Source organism: Vigna unguiculata, chromosome 6, assembly GCF_004118075.2.
Source record: "Vigna unguiculata cultivar IT97K-499-35 chromosome 6, ASM411807v1, whole genome shotgun sequence".
Lineage (NCBI taxonomy): Eukaryota > Viridiplantae > Streptophyta > Magnoliopsida > Fabales > Fabaceae > Vigna > Vigna unguiculata.
The window spans coordinates 826,416-845,892 of NC_040284.1; the positions used below are offsets into that span (position 1 = coordinate 826,416).

At 38.0% G+C, this 19,477-nt stretch overlaps 1 protein-coding gene across 1 annotated transcript; it reads left to right on the forward strand.

Annotated features, from left to right (window-relative positions):
• Window positions 1–18,476: 18,476 nt before the first annotated feature.
• On the forward strand, window positions 18,477–19,061 carry LOC114187781 (sporozoite surface protein 2-like). Its single transcript, XM_028076150.1, has one exon. It carries the CDS (start codon window positions 18,477–18,479, stop codon window positions 19,059–19,061), a length of 585 nt encoding a protein of 194 aa, XP_027931951.1.
• The last annotated feature ends 416 nt before the right edge of the window (window positions 19,062–19,477 follow it).

A 19,477-nucleotide genomic window follows, 5' to 3' on the forward strand; every position in this document is an offset into this window, starting at 1 on the left:
AAGACGTAGACCATGGATAACATGGGGGTGACCATGTGGTGTTGAATCAAAGGATAGAGTTCCTTTTATGAGTGTATATTTTATATCGTGTTGAATTATTCTAGTTTTATTTGTTAGCTCACCCTATATACCTGTGCTTGGCGATGATCGTGTAATACGTTACACGGGAGCAAATGATGTTGCATGTGGTTCTGATGAGGCTTAGCATTGGAGAGGGGCTAGCTAGGAAAAGCTTTATGGAGCTTTATTATTATTTTTTTTCTTTTATGGATTTTGTAAAGCTTTATGTTGCCAGTTTTTGACATGATATTTGAGTTTTATAAATTGTGGATTTTGGATCATTTTTCTATATAATAAACGTTTAAATTTTCTTGTATTTTTTGGAATTGAAGCTATCATAAATGATGTTTTATTCTTATTTCTTTATTTTATTATTTAAATTCGTAATATCTGACGGGGATGTTACATAATATTGCTAGGTGCAGAGCCAAGGTCTAGTTTTTTTAACGGCTGATGGGGGCGAGGAGTGTTGCAACTTCCCTTTTTTATTTGTTGAGACATGGTTTTGCTATCCTCGATACAATTGTAGGTTTTGGCTCCTTTTAAGAGCTTGAAAAGAGGCTTTGCCTTTTGCGCTAAGCATGATAGGAAATGAGATAGTAAGACCAGACTGTCATTCAAGCTCTAGACCTCTTTCAAGTTGGTCGGGTTTCTCATGTTGAGTATGACTTCTTATTTGTCTAGGTTGGCTTCTATTCCACGTTGGGTTATCATGAAGCCCAAGAACTTGCTGCCACCTACACCAAAGAAACTTTTTTCGGGATTTATCTCATATTATGGTGGCATACCTTATCGAAGACGGTCTATAAGTGTGTTGGATGGTCGGCAGTGGTGGCGAATTTGATGACCATATCATCCATATAGGCCTTCATTATCTTCCTAATAAGGTATGTGAACATTTTATCCAATAGGTGTTATTAAGTTGCCATCTCGTTCTTCAAACCGAAGGGCAGACCTTGTAGCAGAAGTTAGCTCCTTTTGTCATGAAGGTCGTTTTCTCCTAATCAGATGGATACATATGAATCTGGTTGTACCCTGAGTATGCATTATGGAAGCTTAAAAACTCATAATTTGTCATGTTAAGCTGATCAATGTTGGAGAATGGATATGTGTCCTTCAGGCATGCTTTGTTGAGGTCGAAGTAATAAACAGACATGTTCCATTTGTCGCTGGTTTTCTTCACCATGACAACATTGGCAAGCCATGTTGTGTAGGTGACTTCTCTAAAAAAAATTGGCTTTGAGGAGCACCATTACTTCTTTGTTGACAACGACCTGATGTTCTTCTCCGTGCTTTCTTTCTTTTAGGGCCACGGGCTTAACCTACGGAAGGATGGATAAATGACGACATAAGAATTTGGGGTCAATATCGAGCATGTCGACCGGGCACCAAGCATATAAATGTGTTATGTTTGATAAGTTCTATGACATGGCTATGAACTAACACTCTTATGTTGATATCAACCTTCGAGAGCTATGATAGTTGGGTTCCTGTAGGAATGAGGCCGACTGTCCTCTGGGAACTCGGCTCTAGGTTAAGGTCAAAGGTGTTATCATCTAGATCGACCTAAGTAATTAATGAGTGCATATTTTTGCCCTCATTCAGTGTTTAATTGTGGGTATTTAATTGAATTTGTGTGTTTAAAGATTGATTTAATTGGGATTTCCTATAATTGGCTTTATTGAGCATGAGATACAAAAACATGTTAAAAATAGCTTTTTAGTTGCATAAATGTTCTTTGGATATTTTGAGGTGTGTTAGTGCAGCTGTAGCTAAGTTGAGCTCATAGAGGTGTGGAAATAAATTTCTTAAAGCTTCATGACACCTTAAAAATAAATCCAAGAATAAGAAATTATCAAAATCACAAAAATCCAAGCCAAGCATTGCATGAAGACGGCAAGAAAAGCTTGAAAAAGTGAAGAAGTTTAGCTAAGCCAAGAAGAGAGCAACAAAAAATTGGACCTTGCGGTTTTCTTTATCTTTATGATAGAAGATAATTTAGGAAAAATATATCTTTAGATATTTTATTTGATATTTTTAAATAATTATCTTATTTAATTATATCATAAAATATTAAAAGATATTAACTACCAAATCTTTTTAAATATGACAAGATCTTCTTGAATCTTTTTAGATCCACAACAAACAAATATATCTTGAAGATATTGGATTATTTAGAAGATAATTTAAGGAGATTACAAAGGGTTGATTTGGAAAATTAATACAAATATTAATTGGTGATAATTTATCATATACCTTTAAGTAATTAATTAATTTAATTATATTAGATATTAATATTATCAACCAACTATATTTGTCAAATAGTCTATATCTCTCCAAATATTTTTAAATATTTATCTTTATATTTATTTTAAAAGATATTTGAGAGATTTTAGCAATAGAAAAGTCCAGTCCAAGTCCTATATAAAGAGACCATGGGAGTAGGAAAAAAACAAGCTCGGCACGTCGGAAATGAGGAACCCTTAGGGGGGCCTAATTTCTTTCTCTCTCTTTTCTTCTCTCTATTCTTCTTTTATTTTAACTAGTGCAGTACCCCTTTTTGGCCCTAGTTAATTTCGAGATTCTGCCTTGGTTTAAGAACCGAGGCATATTAAAGCGAGGCCAAAAGGCACCCGCTTTTGGCCTCGATCATTACCCGAAGCCATAGATCTCTTTTCTGCATCGGTTGTAGAGAGACCGAAGCCATAAATTCAATATTTAAAAAAAATCGCAGCCTCTGTGAAGCTTCCTCGCGCACCAACCATGGCAATTCATGTTCCACCATTGTCGGTAGCCACCGCTTCTCCATCTTCTCTGCAACGCGCAACCACCGCATCACCATACCCCATCGAACCACCATGAGCAAGCTGCCCGCAGTTCGAATTTACAGCAGCTGAGCCATCACCACCGCGCTTGCAGCAACAACAACATTCAAAACACCATTAACGCTCCACCATGGAAGTAGCGAGAACGAACCATCACACCGGAACAGTTGCAGCAGCGAAACAGCAGCGAAAACGCAAACGCAGCACTAACATCATCGTGACACAGATCTGCATTACGTCCAACCTTTCAGCCACGCAGTCGCGCATCATCTCGACGCTGCCATCACCATCGAGAGTTCATCTTCACGTTGCCACCACAACTATTGAAGACACAGCATCACCACCATCATTTCCACTGCAACGCCGGCACGAGCTCCACCTTTGCACATCGAACCAGATTCGCGACCACCATAGTAGCAGCGGAGACGTATCCTCTATTGCAGCAGCGAACCAGAACAATGCCAGCAGCAATCACGCGAGCACACACCAAAGATGCGAGTTTAGCCACCGCAATTCCGTTCTTCATCTCACTAGCAGCACCCATCGCGAATCCTTCGGGTAGTCCACCAAGTAGTGACAAGAACTCCATCGTTCAGCAATTGACAGCAGCAGCAGCAGCGAACATAGCTTCCACACCACCACGCGAACGCAACAGCAGCAGGCAGTCCATCTCACCTGGGGTTCGCGTAGAGAGAATTGGGGAAGAAGATGAATAGTGATCGGGGTTCGCGATTTGGGGATTTTAACAGGCTCAATGGCCTCGGTCGAAGGAGACCCGAAGCCAAAGGGGGCGACGCTGATGAAATTTATAAATTAGGGTTTCTAGGCAGGGTTATAGGCTTCGGTTCTATTTCAACCGAGGCCTAAAACTGCCCAATATTGCCTCGGTCGAAAAGCAACTAAGGCCAAATGTGTTCTCGTTGGCGCCAATTTTAAAATTTTCATTTATGGGTTGCCTAATAGGCGTCGGTTCTTAAGGAACCGAGACCTAAAGCTGCTTACGGCACCGATTGTTTGTAGAACCGAAGCAATATAGGTTGCTGAAATTGCAAAATTGCCACCGCCTCCTTATAGGCTTCGGTTCCGCCATAAACGAGGCCTATACGGCAAGTTAAATTATCAAATTTGCACTAGTGTTTTATTTTGTATTCCATGGATTGCTAAACTTCTTGGGTTGATTCCATTGTAATTTCATTATGGATTCTGAGGTTAGAATGAAATAATTTCTTTGTTCTTTTTATTATTGTTGAGGTTTTCATTTATCTATGTCTTTTATCTTTGAATCACGTAAGAAGTAATGATTTTAAATCTATATGCATGTTGATCATATGAGCCCAAGGGTTTTTAAATTGAATTGAAACTTTACTTTGATTTTATTTAGAAACTTTACTTTGGTTAAAGGTATTTTGATTAAATGAGTTTTTACCAATAATTGAGACTTTACTTTGGTTAAAGGTATTTACTCTAACTAAAATTAATTGAGACTTTACTTTGATTAATTAAGCTTTTTATTTGGTGAGGAGATAAAAGAATAGACATGATTAGGCATAGTAAAATTTGATTGAGACTGTATTTTGGTTGAATTTACCATGGATAATCTAAAAGTTCTCACTTTTAATTAAGATTGTACTTTGATTAAAAGTGAGAATGCCAACAAATTAATTGAGACTTTACATTGATTAATTTGTACATCTACAACAATAATTAATTGAGCAATAATCTTTATATAACCAATGATGAATCTATTTTGAAAAAGCAATGGAATCAATCTATTTTCTTTACTATTATTTTTATCTCTTTTTATCTTTCCTATTTCTTTCTTGTTTATCTTAATCCTCCCATATTTTTATTATTTTATTTGACTAACTCTTTTGTATAGATTTTATAAGAACTAATTTGTTAAAAATCAAATCCATGTTCGTTGGGAGACGACTTATGGTTACTTTACCCTTTCTATTTTGTTGACTACTTTCTTAACAATATTGAAGTTGTTATAGCTTAGTAGTATTAATTTGATCGCGTCAACGATAGTGTTATATGTAATCTGGAAACATTGGTCAACATGATTGCATTATATGTCGCGGTGAGGCTCTATCTGTAGTGAGGTGGGTCGCTCTATCATTGTTACCTAGGGTGACTCATTGGTGCTTGTCGGGCTAGTAGAGGCACATATGGCGTCATTTAATGTTTAATTTTGAGTATTTAATTGAATTTGTGTGCTTAAAGAGTGATTTAATTTACAATTCTGATAATTAGGCTATTTGAACTTGTGTGATAAAAGTGATTTTTAGCTGCCTAAATTATTTTTGGATATTCTAACGTTTGTTGCTGTAGCTGAATTTAAGATTTAGCTCATTTAAGGTGGAAAAATAAATTGATTGAAGTTACAAACCACCTTTAAATAAATCACTTGTGCACCCCATACACTACTTATACACTCCCCTCTTTCCAAATGGGCCATACAAAAATTTGTTCTGCACTTCTAGTTTCTACTAAGTTGCACCCTTTTCTCCACTCATTAATAAGAGGCACTCAGATGTTGCCATGTGGCAATTCCAAACTTTCAAATCTGTCCAACCACATGATGACGCGTGTCATGATCCTCTAATCACTAAATTGGCCAACCATATGCTGCCACGTCATCATCATCATCAACCTTCATCTCTCCCATCAGCAACTCTAAGCAGCCATGGAAACCACCATTACAAGTCGACAACCACTACACCGCCACCACCATTGTAGCAAGACGCAACATCATAGCACCTTGTTGGAAACGAAAACCACTGCAAATCACTACGAATGCACGAGCAGCGAGAGAAAAACGCGAACCAAATTCGCGCACACCATGAGTCAAGCACCAACAGGTCATTATCACCATGAAACCTGCGCCTATTCGAACCATCCAAGATGACGTCGTCACTAGTAGCCACTGTGCAAAACCACCATTGATGGAGCTTCATTCACGCTCCAATAGAATAATGGATTCCCTCTGCATCACGCCTGAATCCACAAATCAGCGCATCCACATTCACCACGAATCAGAGTTGCACCTTCAGTCATCACCATGCCGAAAACCGTGAGCCATGGAAGCCACGCAAATTTGCAGCAACACCTGCAGGATCTTCACGCATCTGCTTGTCAGAAACCTGAACTGTCGCAGCCACATCACTGGAGAAGAAGAAGAGTGATGCAACAACTATTATGAAACCACCATACTTCATGTTAGCAAGCATCCAGTGGCAGGAAACCCTAAGAGAGGAGAGAGAGATTTGGACTGATGAGGGAGAAGAATAAGAGGTCACGTGTTAATTTGTTATTCACAATCAACGAGTCAACTCTGGTTAATCATTCAAAGACTAGTCAAACATTGCAGATTCTGGTCAATGTTGGTCAAATGGTAAAACAAGAGAGGCAGAATTGGAAATTGGACAGAAATTAAGTTGCTAAATAATTAATTAAAGATTTTTAATGAATTATCTTTGGTATATCTCAAATTATCAATAGAGAAAATCTTCCAAATATTTTAGAAATTAATAAAATCTTTTAATTATTTGAGAAATATTATATCAAGAGACAAAAGATTTTAGCAATTGAAAAGTCCATTCCAAGTCCTATATAAAGAGACCAAGGGGGAAGCAGAGAAAAATAAGCTCGGGACTTCGGAGTTTAGGAACCCTTAAGGGGGGCCTAATTTCGTTTCTTTTTTCTCTCTCTATTCATCTTCTATTTTTATTTTACTTTTGCATTCATGGAGTTCTAAACTTCTTTGGTTAATTCCATTGTAATTTCTTAATTGAATTCTAAGGTTAGATCAATTAATTTGTTTATTCTTTTGATTCTTGTTAAGATTTATTTTCATCTATGTCTTTTAGGTCTTAATTTAGTAAAAGTAATGATTTTTACATTGTAGCAAGTTAGCATGGTGTTAAATCTACATAACATAATAATCGTATGAGTCCAAGGGTTCTTAAATTTTAATTGAGAAGTTACTTTGATTAATTTTAGAAACTTTCATATGATTGCATGAGTTTTTGCTAATGATTGAGAAGTTACTTTGATTAAAGGTGAAAACTTATATTAGAATTAATCGAGAAGTTACTTTGGTTAATTAGCTTTTTACTATATATAAGAGGTAAAAAAATGGACATGATTAGGATTAGTAATATTTAATTGAGGACTTACTTTGGTTAAATTTAGGTTTAATTACTCGTAAGGTACCTAGTTTTATGCTAGTGTGTCAAATTGGTACCCGGTTTTAAAAAAGTGTCAATTGCATACCCAAATACGTTTATGTGCATCAATTGAGTCCATCCCATTAAATTGTGACAAACGGCGTTAAGAATGTGATGATGTGGCAATTACGAACGGATACGTGTCAATTTAAAAAGCAGTTGTGCTTGAAAAAATAATTGTACAATGACGTGGTTTGGTATATTTAAAAATCAGTGTGTTGTGCCCTAATTGAGGAACTAGGTTTTCGCTAATTTCTTCCTCTGCTTCATCTCCTTTGCCTTCTTTCTTCTAGTTTGCAGTTCATTGTTGATTCGAAGAGGTCATTGTTGGTGAATCTACAATGTCTCGCAATGAAGGGTGTTCATGTTATTCGTGGGGTTCGCAGAAGCAAAGTGTCTCCTCCACTAGTGGTTCGTATAGGGTGTTGGGTGAATCCCCTCTTTGCTTTTGTGGGGAGATTGCTGTGTTGAGAGTGGCTAAATAGTTAGGAATGTTGGAAAACAATTTTGGGGTTGTCCTAATTATAAGGTTGGAGTAGATGTATGATTTTAATTTAATTTTGATTGAATCTTTAATTAGCATTGACTGTTTTGTATTAATGTTGGATTCTTAGTTGTTGCAAACAGCGGAGTGGTGGGAATGAGGTATTTAAAGGGTGCAATTACTTCAAATGGTTGAATGGAGATAATGGAGATGAAAAAGATGCTACCATTGGGAGACAAAGGAGAAAGATTTATAGCCTGGAAAAAGCACTTGTGATTTCTGATAAATGGGTTAAAATTTTAAGTGTGATAATAATGTTTTTGCTTTTCGTTAATGTAATATTAGTTTGTAAGTTAGTACAAAAGGGCTACTGAAATGTTGTTAGAGTGATTGTTTCAGTAAGTAGCACTGTAATGTTGTAACGGATTGTTATTGAATGAATGAGAAGCTTGAGTGATATTGTATACTGACTCAGTTTTTGATTTATTCACACTTAACAATATTTGATAATGAAGATAAGGTGCCCATAAGAGAAAACAAATAATATTAAAGTGGTTCAGAATGCCATTTGACTACATAATATTGTTCTTCAAATACCCTCTACTGATAGAGGACTATCCCAAGATTCCATACAAGAAGAACTTGAAGATGAACCTTTACAATTTAAAGGACATATGACAAGGGCAAGGAGCAAGAGATTGAAAGATCAAAACTATTCAAGGCTCCTGATGCTACAAGCAATCTGAAATTCAAAGAATATGAAGATCATGGCTTGAAGCACATTTGAAGGATAATTTTTAGGAAAATTAGTTTATGTTTTTAGACTTTTGGTTTCCTCTTAGAAATTAGTTATGTTCTATGTTTTTCGGCTTTGCGCTTTCTTTTATAAATTAGTTTATGTTTTTATGTTTTGGGCTTGGGCCTTCTTGTAGAGTTCTTAGGTTTTCTTAAACTTATGTACCTATATATAGAGGTACCAAAAACAATGTAGACACTTTTAGTCATATATTGAATTTGATTTCATTAAAGAGATGATTCTCTTTGTTCTTGGCTCAGGCCTCCGATTCTTATCAAAGATTAACATCTTTGTGGTGAATCTTCACTTGACTTATCAATCTGCTAGATTGCGGTATCCTCCATCTTTGTCTTCTTCTGTGTTCTTCTCTAATTTATTCGTGTCGTGCCTCTTGAGGATTCAAATTCAGAAACGATCATACTCTTTCCTGGATAGGATCGTATCATTTGGTATATAGAGCAAGGTTCTGATTTGAATTTCCTCTTCTATGTTATTTTTCTGTCATATGAAAAAAAAACTACAATTTTTCAATGTCTGTTTGTTTTGTATTTTGTTTTAAATTTTGTTTGTTTCATTTGTAAGGAATAAAACCCCTAAAGTTGTTTCCAATTTGGTTGAATTTTTTTATTTTGCATTTTTTTTTCTTTTCTGTTCTATGTTTAAATTGTGAATTTCTACATTTGATTCATGGAAATTATTCGTTTTTGTGTTTGGGATTTGCAAGTGCACTTACTTTGATTTATATAAGTATGGGGGTTTGAAGGATAAATTGTTTATTTTGTGTTTTTTGTTGAACTGCAAAAAGAAAAAAAATTGTGGATCAAAGTCAAACGGAAACAAATATATATTGAAAAAAAAGGATCTAAAAAAAGTACAACAAAAAAAATTGTGGATCAAAGTCAAAAGGAAACAAATATATATTGAAATAAAAGGGATAAAAAAAGGAGTTCAACATAACTTTTTGTTACAATTTTATTTGTGGTTTATTGATATCTACTTGCAATTAGTCTTTTCTTAGAGTCTCCGTATTGTCTTCTTTAAATCTCTTTGGTAGTCCTATTATTTTCTAATTTTAATTTTCTTGTTTTGTGTTTTTAAAATTCCTTGAACGTTTTGTCTAAAGTTTTGTATTTTCTTTAACCTCTTGAGTCAAGACTTAGATCTCGCAATGTTTTTCACTTTGTTTGTTCACTCTTTGCTTAAGCTACTAGAGTTATTTGCCAAGGCCTGAAGGGAATTTGAGTGGTAAAAGGTAAGAGAGTACATTCAAGAAAAAGCCTATAAGTGTGATACACAACTGAGAATTTGATAGAATCACTTAGAAGAGTGGTGAGATCCTAAATATATTTTATTATACTAACATTTTCTTACAGGAACTAGCAATATTGAGTAATGCAACATGTTTCCACAAAGGCATCCTTCTAGAATTGGTTTAACATATGGTTTAAATTATCTTACTCCTAAGCAGGATCATTTGGTTGGAGGACTTGAATGTACCAAGAGAGTGACACGTAGAGATACACCTAGTGTTTATGAAGCCTTGGTAGAGGACGCCAATGCCTTGGAATCCAGAATTATAAAGCTAAATGGCAAGATTGCTAGTATTAACCGGAAGCACAATCCTGATAGAAAATCATTGCCAAAGACAAGTACACTAAGATGATCCAAATGTGAAGGCTATGGGCATGAAACTCATCAAGGTCCTAATGGGGATGCAAGTCCCATGACTCATGAAGACCTCAAGAACTATATTTCATACTTGAGAGAGGAGGAAGAAAGGACAATGCAAATATAGATGTATTGAAAAGAAGGCAAGAACAAAAGTTAAAAAGAGCCCATGAGAAGGAAACACTTATAGAAAATGAAGCAAAGGAAAAGAGAGAAAGAGACGAGAAAGAAAAGAGAGAACAAGAAGAGAAAGAAAAGAGTGAGAAAGAAGAGAAAGAAGAGAAAAAAGAGAGAAAGAAGAGCAAGAAAAAGTAAAGAAAGAAGAGAATAGAAAAAGAGAGAAGCAAGAAAAGAGAGAAAAAGAGAAAGAAGTACGAGAGCATTATGAATTGTCAATGAAAAAAGGTATTAACTTTCCTCTTATTGTTTTATTGCCTATGGACGAATTATTCATCAAAGAGCAATGACATCAACAATGGAAAGAAGAAAAGATACTTAGGGAAGACTTATTCATCAAGCAACAAGGAGATCAACAATGGGAAGACGAAATGATGATAAAAAAAGACACAAGCTTAGAAATATATGCTTATGAATTAACTTGTTTACCCATTTCTAACAAACCTATGGGTGATCAAAGTCATTCCTATAATTGGGTTGTTTGTTTGAGCAATATTCCTTTTCTTTTCTTTGAGCATTTTATCTTTAATTTAAAATTGTTTGATGATTTGTGTAGATGGGTATTTGACCCTAGAGGCAGACCTCCAAAATCTTTGATAATAAGATATTGACCTCTTTCAGGATCCAAATCTCATTTTAGTAGAATTTCTAGTATTTTATTTTATATTTTATTTATGTTTGTGTTTGTGCGTAGGACCTTCTAGAATTAGAGTCGAATTCTCTCCAAACAAGGGAGAATGATAAGGAATCTTCAAATGAGACGAATTTGAGGACAAATTCATTTTAAGAAGGAGGGTATGATAGAGGACTATCTCTTAAACTTTAAGTGGTAAAAATTTAAGGACCAATTATCTTCAAGAAGGAGGGAATGATAGAGGACTATCCCAAGATTCCATACAAGAAGAACTTAAAAATGAACCTTTACAATTTAAATGACATATGACAAGAGCAAGGAGCAAGAGATTGAAAGATCAAAATTATTCAAGGCTCCTGATGCTACAAGCAATCTGCAACTCAGAGAATATGAAGATCATGGCTTGAAGCACATTTGAAGGATAATTTTTAGGAAAATTAGTTTATGTTTTTAGACTTTTGGTTTCCTCTTAGAAATTAGTTATGTTCTATGTTTTTGGGCTTTGCACTTTCTTTTATAAATTAGTTTATGTTTTTATGTTTTGGGCTTGGGCCTTCTTGTAGGGTTCTTAGGTTTTCTTAAATGTGCCTATATATAGAGGTACCAAAAACAATGTAGACACTTTTAGTCATATATTGAATTTGATTTCATTAAAGAGAGGATTCTCTTTGTTCTTGGCTTAGGCCTCCGGTTCTTATCAAAGATTAACATCTTTGTGGTGAATCTTCACTTGACTTATCAATCTGCTAGATTGTGGCGTCCTCCATCTCTATCTTATTCTGCGTTTTTCTCTGATTTATTCGTGTTGTGCCTCTTGAGGATTCAAATTCAGAAACGATCATACTCTTTCTTGGATAGGATCGTATCATCTACTGAGTTTGTAAATAACAACACTAAGTAAAGGTGCTTCCAAAATAACAATACTACATTGTAAAATAACAACATTAAGTTTGTAAATAACAACAAATACATATTGATGTTCCAAAATAAAACAATTATGCCCTAATTTCTTCATGGCTTTGTGATTGGTCCCTTTCTAAATGACATTTTTTCTCTGAAAGTGGTAGTTGTTGTTAGTTGAATTTGATTGGTTGAAGTAATTTGACTTGGTTGAGGTACTTGAGTCTATTGGCATAAAGAATTTTGGGTTGGCTGGGTAGGGTGTCTTGGCTGCTGATTTGTTGTTGCTGGCACAACTAGTTCAAATGTAGTAATTTGACTTTGCTGAGCACCACTCATATCAGTTGGCTGAGTAGGTTGAGTAGGTTGACTTGATTGAAGTGAATCAGTTGGCTGATTTGCTTGAGTTTGTACAGTAGGTGTTGTTCCTTCTTGTGTAGCTATTGGAGTTAGTTGCTGCTCTGTTGGAGGTGCCTGAGGACAAGTATTTCTTTTATGTCCAAGTGCTCTGCAAATCGCACATCTTTTATGTGTTCCACCTTGCCTCACTTGTGTGTCATCCTTCCTCAGCTCCCAAAACTCCAACCTTCGTTTCTTTTTTGGTCTTCCAGACATCACTCTTTTAGCAGGAGGTAACACATCATCATAAGACATATTCCATTCACATGATATATCATTGACAAATAGGTCTCCTCGTATGTTGACTTTAAAAACCAGTGTGGGAGATAATCCTCTGCATTCAAATTCAGAAATCGGATGGCACTCAGTGCGTGACAGTAGGGAATTGCTGTTATGGTCCATTTCCTGCAGCTACACTCTTGTTTGTCTAAATCCACCACAAATTTCTCCCCAATCATAGAAGTATGGCTGACCTCAAATAGTTTTTGTCCAGACCAACTGCAATGAATACAAAATCTAATTAAATAAAAGCCACAACATAGTCAGATTTAATCAAACAACATTGCAATTAGTTCCATCAAATATGTTTACCTTGGTAACCAATATTTGGTCTTGTTTGCTTCCTTCTCTAGTCTATCTTTAAATTTTGGGCAAATAGAACCATGAAATGCATTTACCTTCTTTCTATTGGAAGCCCATCTCTACATCAGATACATTCGAATTTCTTCCATCATGGTTATAATGGGTTTACTCCTAGAATCCACTATTGTGCTATTGAAACCCTCAGACATGTTGTTGACAACAGTGTCAGATGCTGGCCTTGATGTAAATCGAGACTTGGAACAAAATCTGCTTGTAGAAAAAAAAAACAGTTTAAATTAAAAACAATTTACACCAGGTATTTGTATCAGATGGTTACATAAAAACATTATTTAAAACATGCCTTGGGGGAATTTGTATCAGATGCTTAAATGCATCAACATTCAACTCTTTAATGTCCCTCGTCACAACCTCCCATGCTTGAGGGTGTGTGGCATATGCTGCTTTCCACAATAGACGCTTTAGATTTTTGCCTAGGAATTTTTTCCTGAAATTGGAGTATATATGACATACACAAAATCTTTGATCCACACCAGGCAACAATTCTTGCAATGCTGGAAGCAGTCCCTACAATTTTGAGTGCATAACAACTGATTTGTAAAATAATTAGGACTCACAATTAAACATTAAAATAGGAGGGGAATATAGTTACTTACTTTTTGTTGGTCTGACATGAAAGTGATTTTCGAACAAATTTCAGGTCCTCCTAGGTCTTCTATCATCAAATCAAGAAACCATGTCCATGTTTCCTTATTCTCTAATTCTACCACTACGTATGCCAATGGAAGCATTGGGTCATTTCCATCTCTGCCCACAGCTGTTAACAGTTTTCCCCCATATTTTCCCTTCAGAAAACAACCATCTACACCAATTGTAGGCCTACAACAGAAGAAGCTACCTTTACAAGCCTTCAGGCCTACATATAGTCGTTTGAAAATTGGATTGCCCTCATTCTCATCAACATGGAATTTGACAGTGGAACCTGGATTTGACCTTAACAGCTCATGTGCATAGTCATGACCTCCACCTACTGAATACCACAATTCTTTGACATTCACGTAACCCATTTCCCTCAAAATTGACATTATCTCAAAGTAACTCCATATGTCTAGGTCACATGATAAAATACTACTCTCTCTAATGTATTTCAGTGACCCATCATTTACAAACCTTCCCCCATGGTGAAAAACCACTTCGAAATTTTCGTCCATCTCAACTGCTATATTCCTATCTATATATCCTTGTCACATATGAAAATGCCCAAACTATCAAACACAAATTACAAACCATACCACCAACACACCAAGACAGCGACAAAATGAACAAAGGGGGACCACACAGTAAACTTAACACCGTCACCGTCACATATAGTGGGGGACCAAACGAATATAGTAATCTGACTGCACCGCATTACAAATAAGAAAAGCAAAACAATGAAAGTACAAAAAACATCAAACACATTGAATAAACCCCAAAACTTATCACAATCTCAAACAAACGAATGAAACCCTAAAATGAGCAATGAAACCAATCACAGTCAGGAACACATACCTTTCTTCCACCACTCAACCCACGTCGCTCTCAATGATGCCTTCGATAAACCACTGAATGCCAATGAAAGCCTACGATTCGATTCGCGTACGTGTCGTCTTCTCCTCTCTATCTCTGTTCTTCGAACTCGAAAAAAACTTTACCAAATTTCGTATTTCATTTTTCACTTCTATAATTAACGTAAAAAATCTACCAATATCCACGTCAACAATTGTATGATGGCCACGTGTTCTAAAATTGCTTCTTAGACCAACTTAAACCAGTCAACGTTAACCATTGTAACGGCGTCTAAATAATTGGACTTACTTGATGCACATAAACGTATTTGGGTACGCAATTGACACTTTTTTAAAACTGAGTACCAATTTGACACACTAGCACCAAACTGTGTACCTTACGAGTAATTAAACCTTAAATTTACTAAGATTAATCTACAAAGTTTTTGCCTTTGATTGAGAAGTTACTTTGGTTGAAAGTAAGGACGTCAACAAATTAATTGAGAAGTTACATTGATTAATTTGAAGTCTTAAACAAGAAATCAATAACAATAATCTTTAAAAAACCAATGATGAATTCTATTTTGAAAAAGCAGTGGAATCGACCTATTTTTCTTTACTATTAGTTTTATCTTATTTTATCTTTTTATCTTTATCTCTCATATTTTTATTATTTTATTTGACTAACTGTTTTGTATAGATTTTATAAGAACTAACTTGTTAAAAATCAATTTCGTGTTCGTTGGGAGACGACTTTGGGTTAACTTTACCATTTCTATTTCCTTAACTACTATCTTAGCAATATTGAAGTTGCTATAGTTTAGTAGTATTAATTTGATCGCGTCAACGACAGTGTTATCAGTGCGGTGGGCCATTCGCATCCCAAAGGTCGTAAATAAATCAATATATACTTTGGTGTGGACGCGTTCTCTGGTGAAACCGAGTAGGGGTTCTAGGTAAGGCTGAATCATGTTAATGTTGATGTCTAACTCTTTGAAGGTGTGCCAAAATAGGAAATCGATCGGCTACCTTGGTGAATCAAAATCTTGTGCACTCGATAGTTGACAATGGTTGTTGTGATGAAGAGCAGATCGTCTTGATCCAGGTCATATATGCAAAAGTCCTCATTAGAGAAAGTTATAGGAGGTAAGCGTTGTGGTGGGAATTGGCTCACGGAGTTGATACTCCTTTAGTACCTCTTTGGTGCCACTTAGGAGCTTTCCCCTCCGACGAAACCTTTGGCGATATTGTGAATGCTTCTCCTTACTTTAGCGGGGTTAGGTTAAGCATGGACGACATGGTTTTGAATTAGTAGTTTGTGGGAGGTGAAACGACCTATGAGCTGGGACGAGCTCAAATCCCAGGATGACATGGACCATGTTGAGCTGGTTCAATTGTCCACGTACTTGCACTATGTAGCCACCACATCCTCTACCTCAACATCATCCTCCTTGTCGTTGCTTCAACCGCTAGCTCCCTATTGAATAAAGTGGGCAAAGCGTTGGAGTGGACCAACTCTTCGATGAGATCCATTAGATGTTAAAGTTTACCTATGGTGTATTTTATGCTCTAGTGGTAGAAACACTCTCTTGCACGCTTCCATGAGTATGATATCTATACTAGCATACAAGGGAGTGTACTGGTTGTACCAAGACGTAGTCCAATCATTAGTATTATTCTTCCTGAATTTTCCTCTTGTTGGGATACTAGCTTTTTCGCCCTCTTTAGTTTGTTCTCTTCAATGGCCAAGTACTTGTCATCTCTTTCTCTCAGGTCGTCCATGTTATCTAGCCTTTCTATGAAGAGGGAATCAGACAAAGGTCCGAGTTGGAGACCACTGATCAAATGCATGATAATGGATGGAGTGAGGTATGGGATCGTGGTTGTTGTGGCAGTGAACCTCTCCATGAACTGCCTGAGGGTCTTATTTTCCCTATACTCTATGTACTTCAAGGCGGCCAATGAGGTAGGCACCATTTTGCGAGCCGCGAACTGACTGGACATAGCGCTTAACACTTTAAAATAGTCCATCGAGTACGTGGGCATCGTATAGTACCAGTCCAAAGTCAATTCATCTAATGTGCTAGGAAACAACCTGTTAAAAACACTTTTATCCTAAGTATGAATACTAACCTGGATCAAATATCTTTCAGATGGGTAGCTAAATCAGTCGTTTCATCGTACTTGCGAATGTTGGAGAGAATCCCCTTTGGAATGTTGATTCGGGCTACCTTTGTTGTGAAAGGATGAAAATTTTCGACTTTAGGTGGGCATGATAAATTTGTCCTCTCTCGAAAATTTTGAGGGTGTACTCGGGAAGCTCGACGTTCTACAAAATTTACTCACCTATAAAGATGTCAAGTAGAATTTTGAGATTCTGATGACTCTCTATCCTAGTAGGGGCTACAGTGTCTTCACTTGCCATGATCTCGTTTTGAGTGGTGGGAACCATCCATGAGGGATCTGCGTCAAGTTGATCGGTCATGACTCTCACGGGAGTCTTGTGGAAATGGCGGACTACACTTTGTCTGAGAATTGCGTTGGCCTTTCTCGTAAAGGTTTTCTGGCATGCAAAGGTCCATGACCCCATTGAAGGGATTCCTATTCTCCAAGCTGATCAACTTTTGGTTTAACACTTGGAGGTATGCCTATGTTAAGCGCACATGGCTTCAACCTCAGAGTTATAGTGTTTGTGTTGCTCCTTGTTTTTTTGGATTACCATTTGCATTTAATTCTAAAGGGTCGTCACTAGGTTTGAACTCCATCTCATGTGTCTAGTAATGTTTTATTGGGCCTAATGATGGGTGCCAAATTTTCTTACCCGGATCCTGAGCATGGAGCTTCAGACAGGTGTAACATTTTGGAAGCTTTAACATGTCATGATTGGATGCTTTGGAGGGTTGGAACACAAGGGAAGATCCACTTGCAAAAGACTCCCTAATGATCAAGTCAATAAGAGAGTTTGGATTTTTTGAATAAGAGAGAACGAGTATGAGTGAGTGAGTATTTCCAATGAAATATTATGTGTATTTATAGGATTTTTTAGCCCTATGATTCAAGTGATAAAACTAGTAACATGAGATTGGCTATAAATACCTTTAATATGTGAATATTTAATCCAGTAGATGTATCTTAGAATATTTTCTAACCATTTTAGGTTAGTGAAATTTAATGCAAGTGCTACTTGCTAGAGACTCGTGGGTAAGGTGTTTAAGTACCTGATAGGTCAAAGTATGGAGGTGCATGGCAATGACATGGTAATCATATTCATGCTAACAACATGTAATTGTCTTGATAGAAGTATTCACTACGTTGAGAACATACAATATGAGGTTGAATCCCTGGAAGTGGTGTTCAGGGTGGGAAAGGAAAATTATTATGCTTCATGTTGACAAACTGGACAATTGTGCAATCCATGATAAAGGTTAGGCATTTGTCGAAATAGGAAGCCCACAAAACATAAAGGAAATACAATTACTCCTTGAAAGACTCATTTCACTATTGTACTTTATGTCAAAATTTGAGAAGACTAAACTCATAATCTCTACCTTGTGAAAATTAGAGGTGTCAATTTGGCCCTTAGCCCATGGGCCAGTCCTGACCCACTTTTCAAAAAGCCCCTTTTTAGGGGGGCCCTAAATGAGGGGGCAAAAAAAAGCCCCAGCCCCCAAAGCCCCCTCTCTAGTGGGTTAGGGCTAGGGCTAAGGTGGGTTAGGCCCACCAAATAATACTATATTAAGCTAGAAGACCCAAATCGAGAAACTGGATGGGTCTGAAGACCTAGACGTGCTTGATGACACCGAGAGGCTTGACAGGCCTGACGACCCAGACAAGCACGCTGACCTGGACGGGCCCGACGATCCGAATAGGCCCAACGAAACGGAATTGCCCTAAAAACCGAACGGACTCGATGATCCGGACGGGCACAACGACCAGGACAGGCCTGACGATCTAAGCGAACCCAACGACCCGAACAAGCACGACGATCTGAACGGGCGGAACAACCCTGATGAAAAGGACGAGACCGACGACCCTGACGGGCCCGACAATTTGAATAGGCCTAATGATCGAGACGATCCCAACAATCCAAACGGGTACGATAACCAGAACGAGCGGAGGGGCTGGACGACGCGAACGGGCCCGACGACGCGAATATGCCCGATGACTCGGACGGGCCCGACGACCCAGACGGGCTAGACGACACGGACAGGCTAGACGATCCGAACGGACCTAATGACCCTAACGGGCTCGACAATCTAGACAAGTTCGACGAGCCAAACAAGCCCAACTACCCGAAAGGGCCCGACGACATGGACGGGTCTAAGGACCTGAACAGGCCCGACAACTCAGACAAGCTCGACGATCCAAACAACCTCGTTGACACAGACGGGCCTGACGACCGGGCCGGATCCGACGACTTGGATGAGCACGACTATCCGAACGACCCGGACGGATCCGATGACCCGAATGGGCCCAATGACCTAGAAGGGCCTGATGACCCGGATACGATCCAAATGGGCTTGACGACACGGTCGAGCCAGACAACCCAGATGGGCCCAACGACTTGGAAGGGAACAACGACTCGGACGAGCCTAATGACCTGGAAGGGCGCAACGACTCGGACAGGTCCGAAGGGTTCATATCGATGGGCCCGCATGGGTCGTCAGGCATGTCCGGGTCGTTGGGCATGGCCAAGTCATCAGGTTTATCTTGATTGTCGTGCCCATTATGGTCGTTAGTCTCATTTGGATTATCGGTCTCATCCGAATCATCGGGCCTGTCTGGATAGTCTTTCTCGTCAGAGTTGTTTGGCACGTCCGGGTTGTCGGGCCCATCCGGGTCGTCTAGCATGTTCAGGTCATCAGGCTTGTTTGGGTCGTCTGGTTCGTCCGTGTCGTCGGGCCCATCCGAGTCGTATGGGTCGTTACGCTCGTCTAGGTCGTTGGACCCGCCTATTCATCAGACCTGTCCTAGTCGTATGGGTTGTCACGCCCGTCTCGGTCGTCGGGCCCGTCCGTGTCATTGAGCCCATCTAGATCGTCAAGCCTATTTGGGTCGTTGGGCTTGTCCTGGTCATCATGTCGTCGAGCCCGTCCTAGTCGTCGGGCCCATCTGGGTTATCGAGCCTATCCGATTCGTTTGACTCGTTCGGATC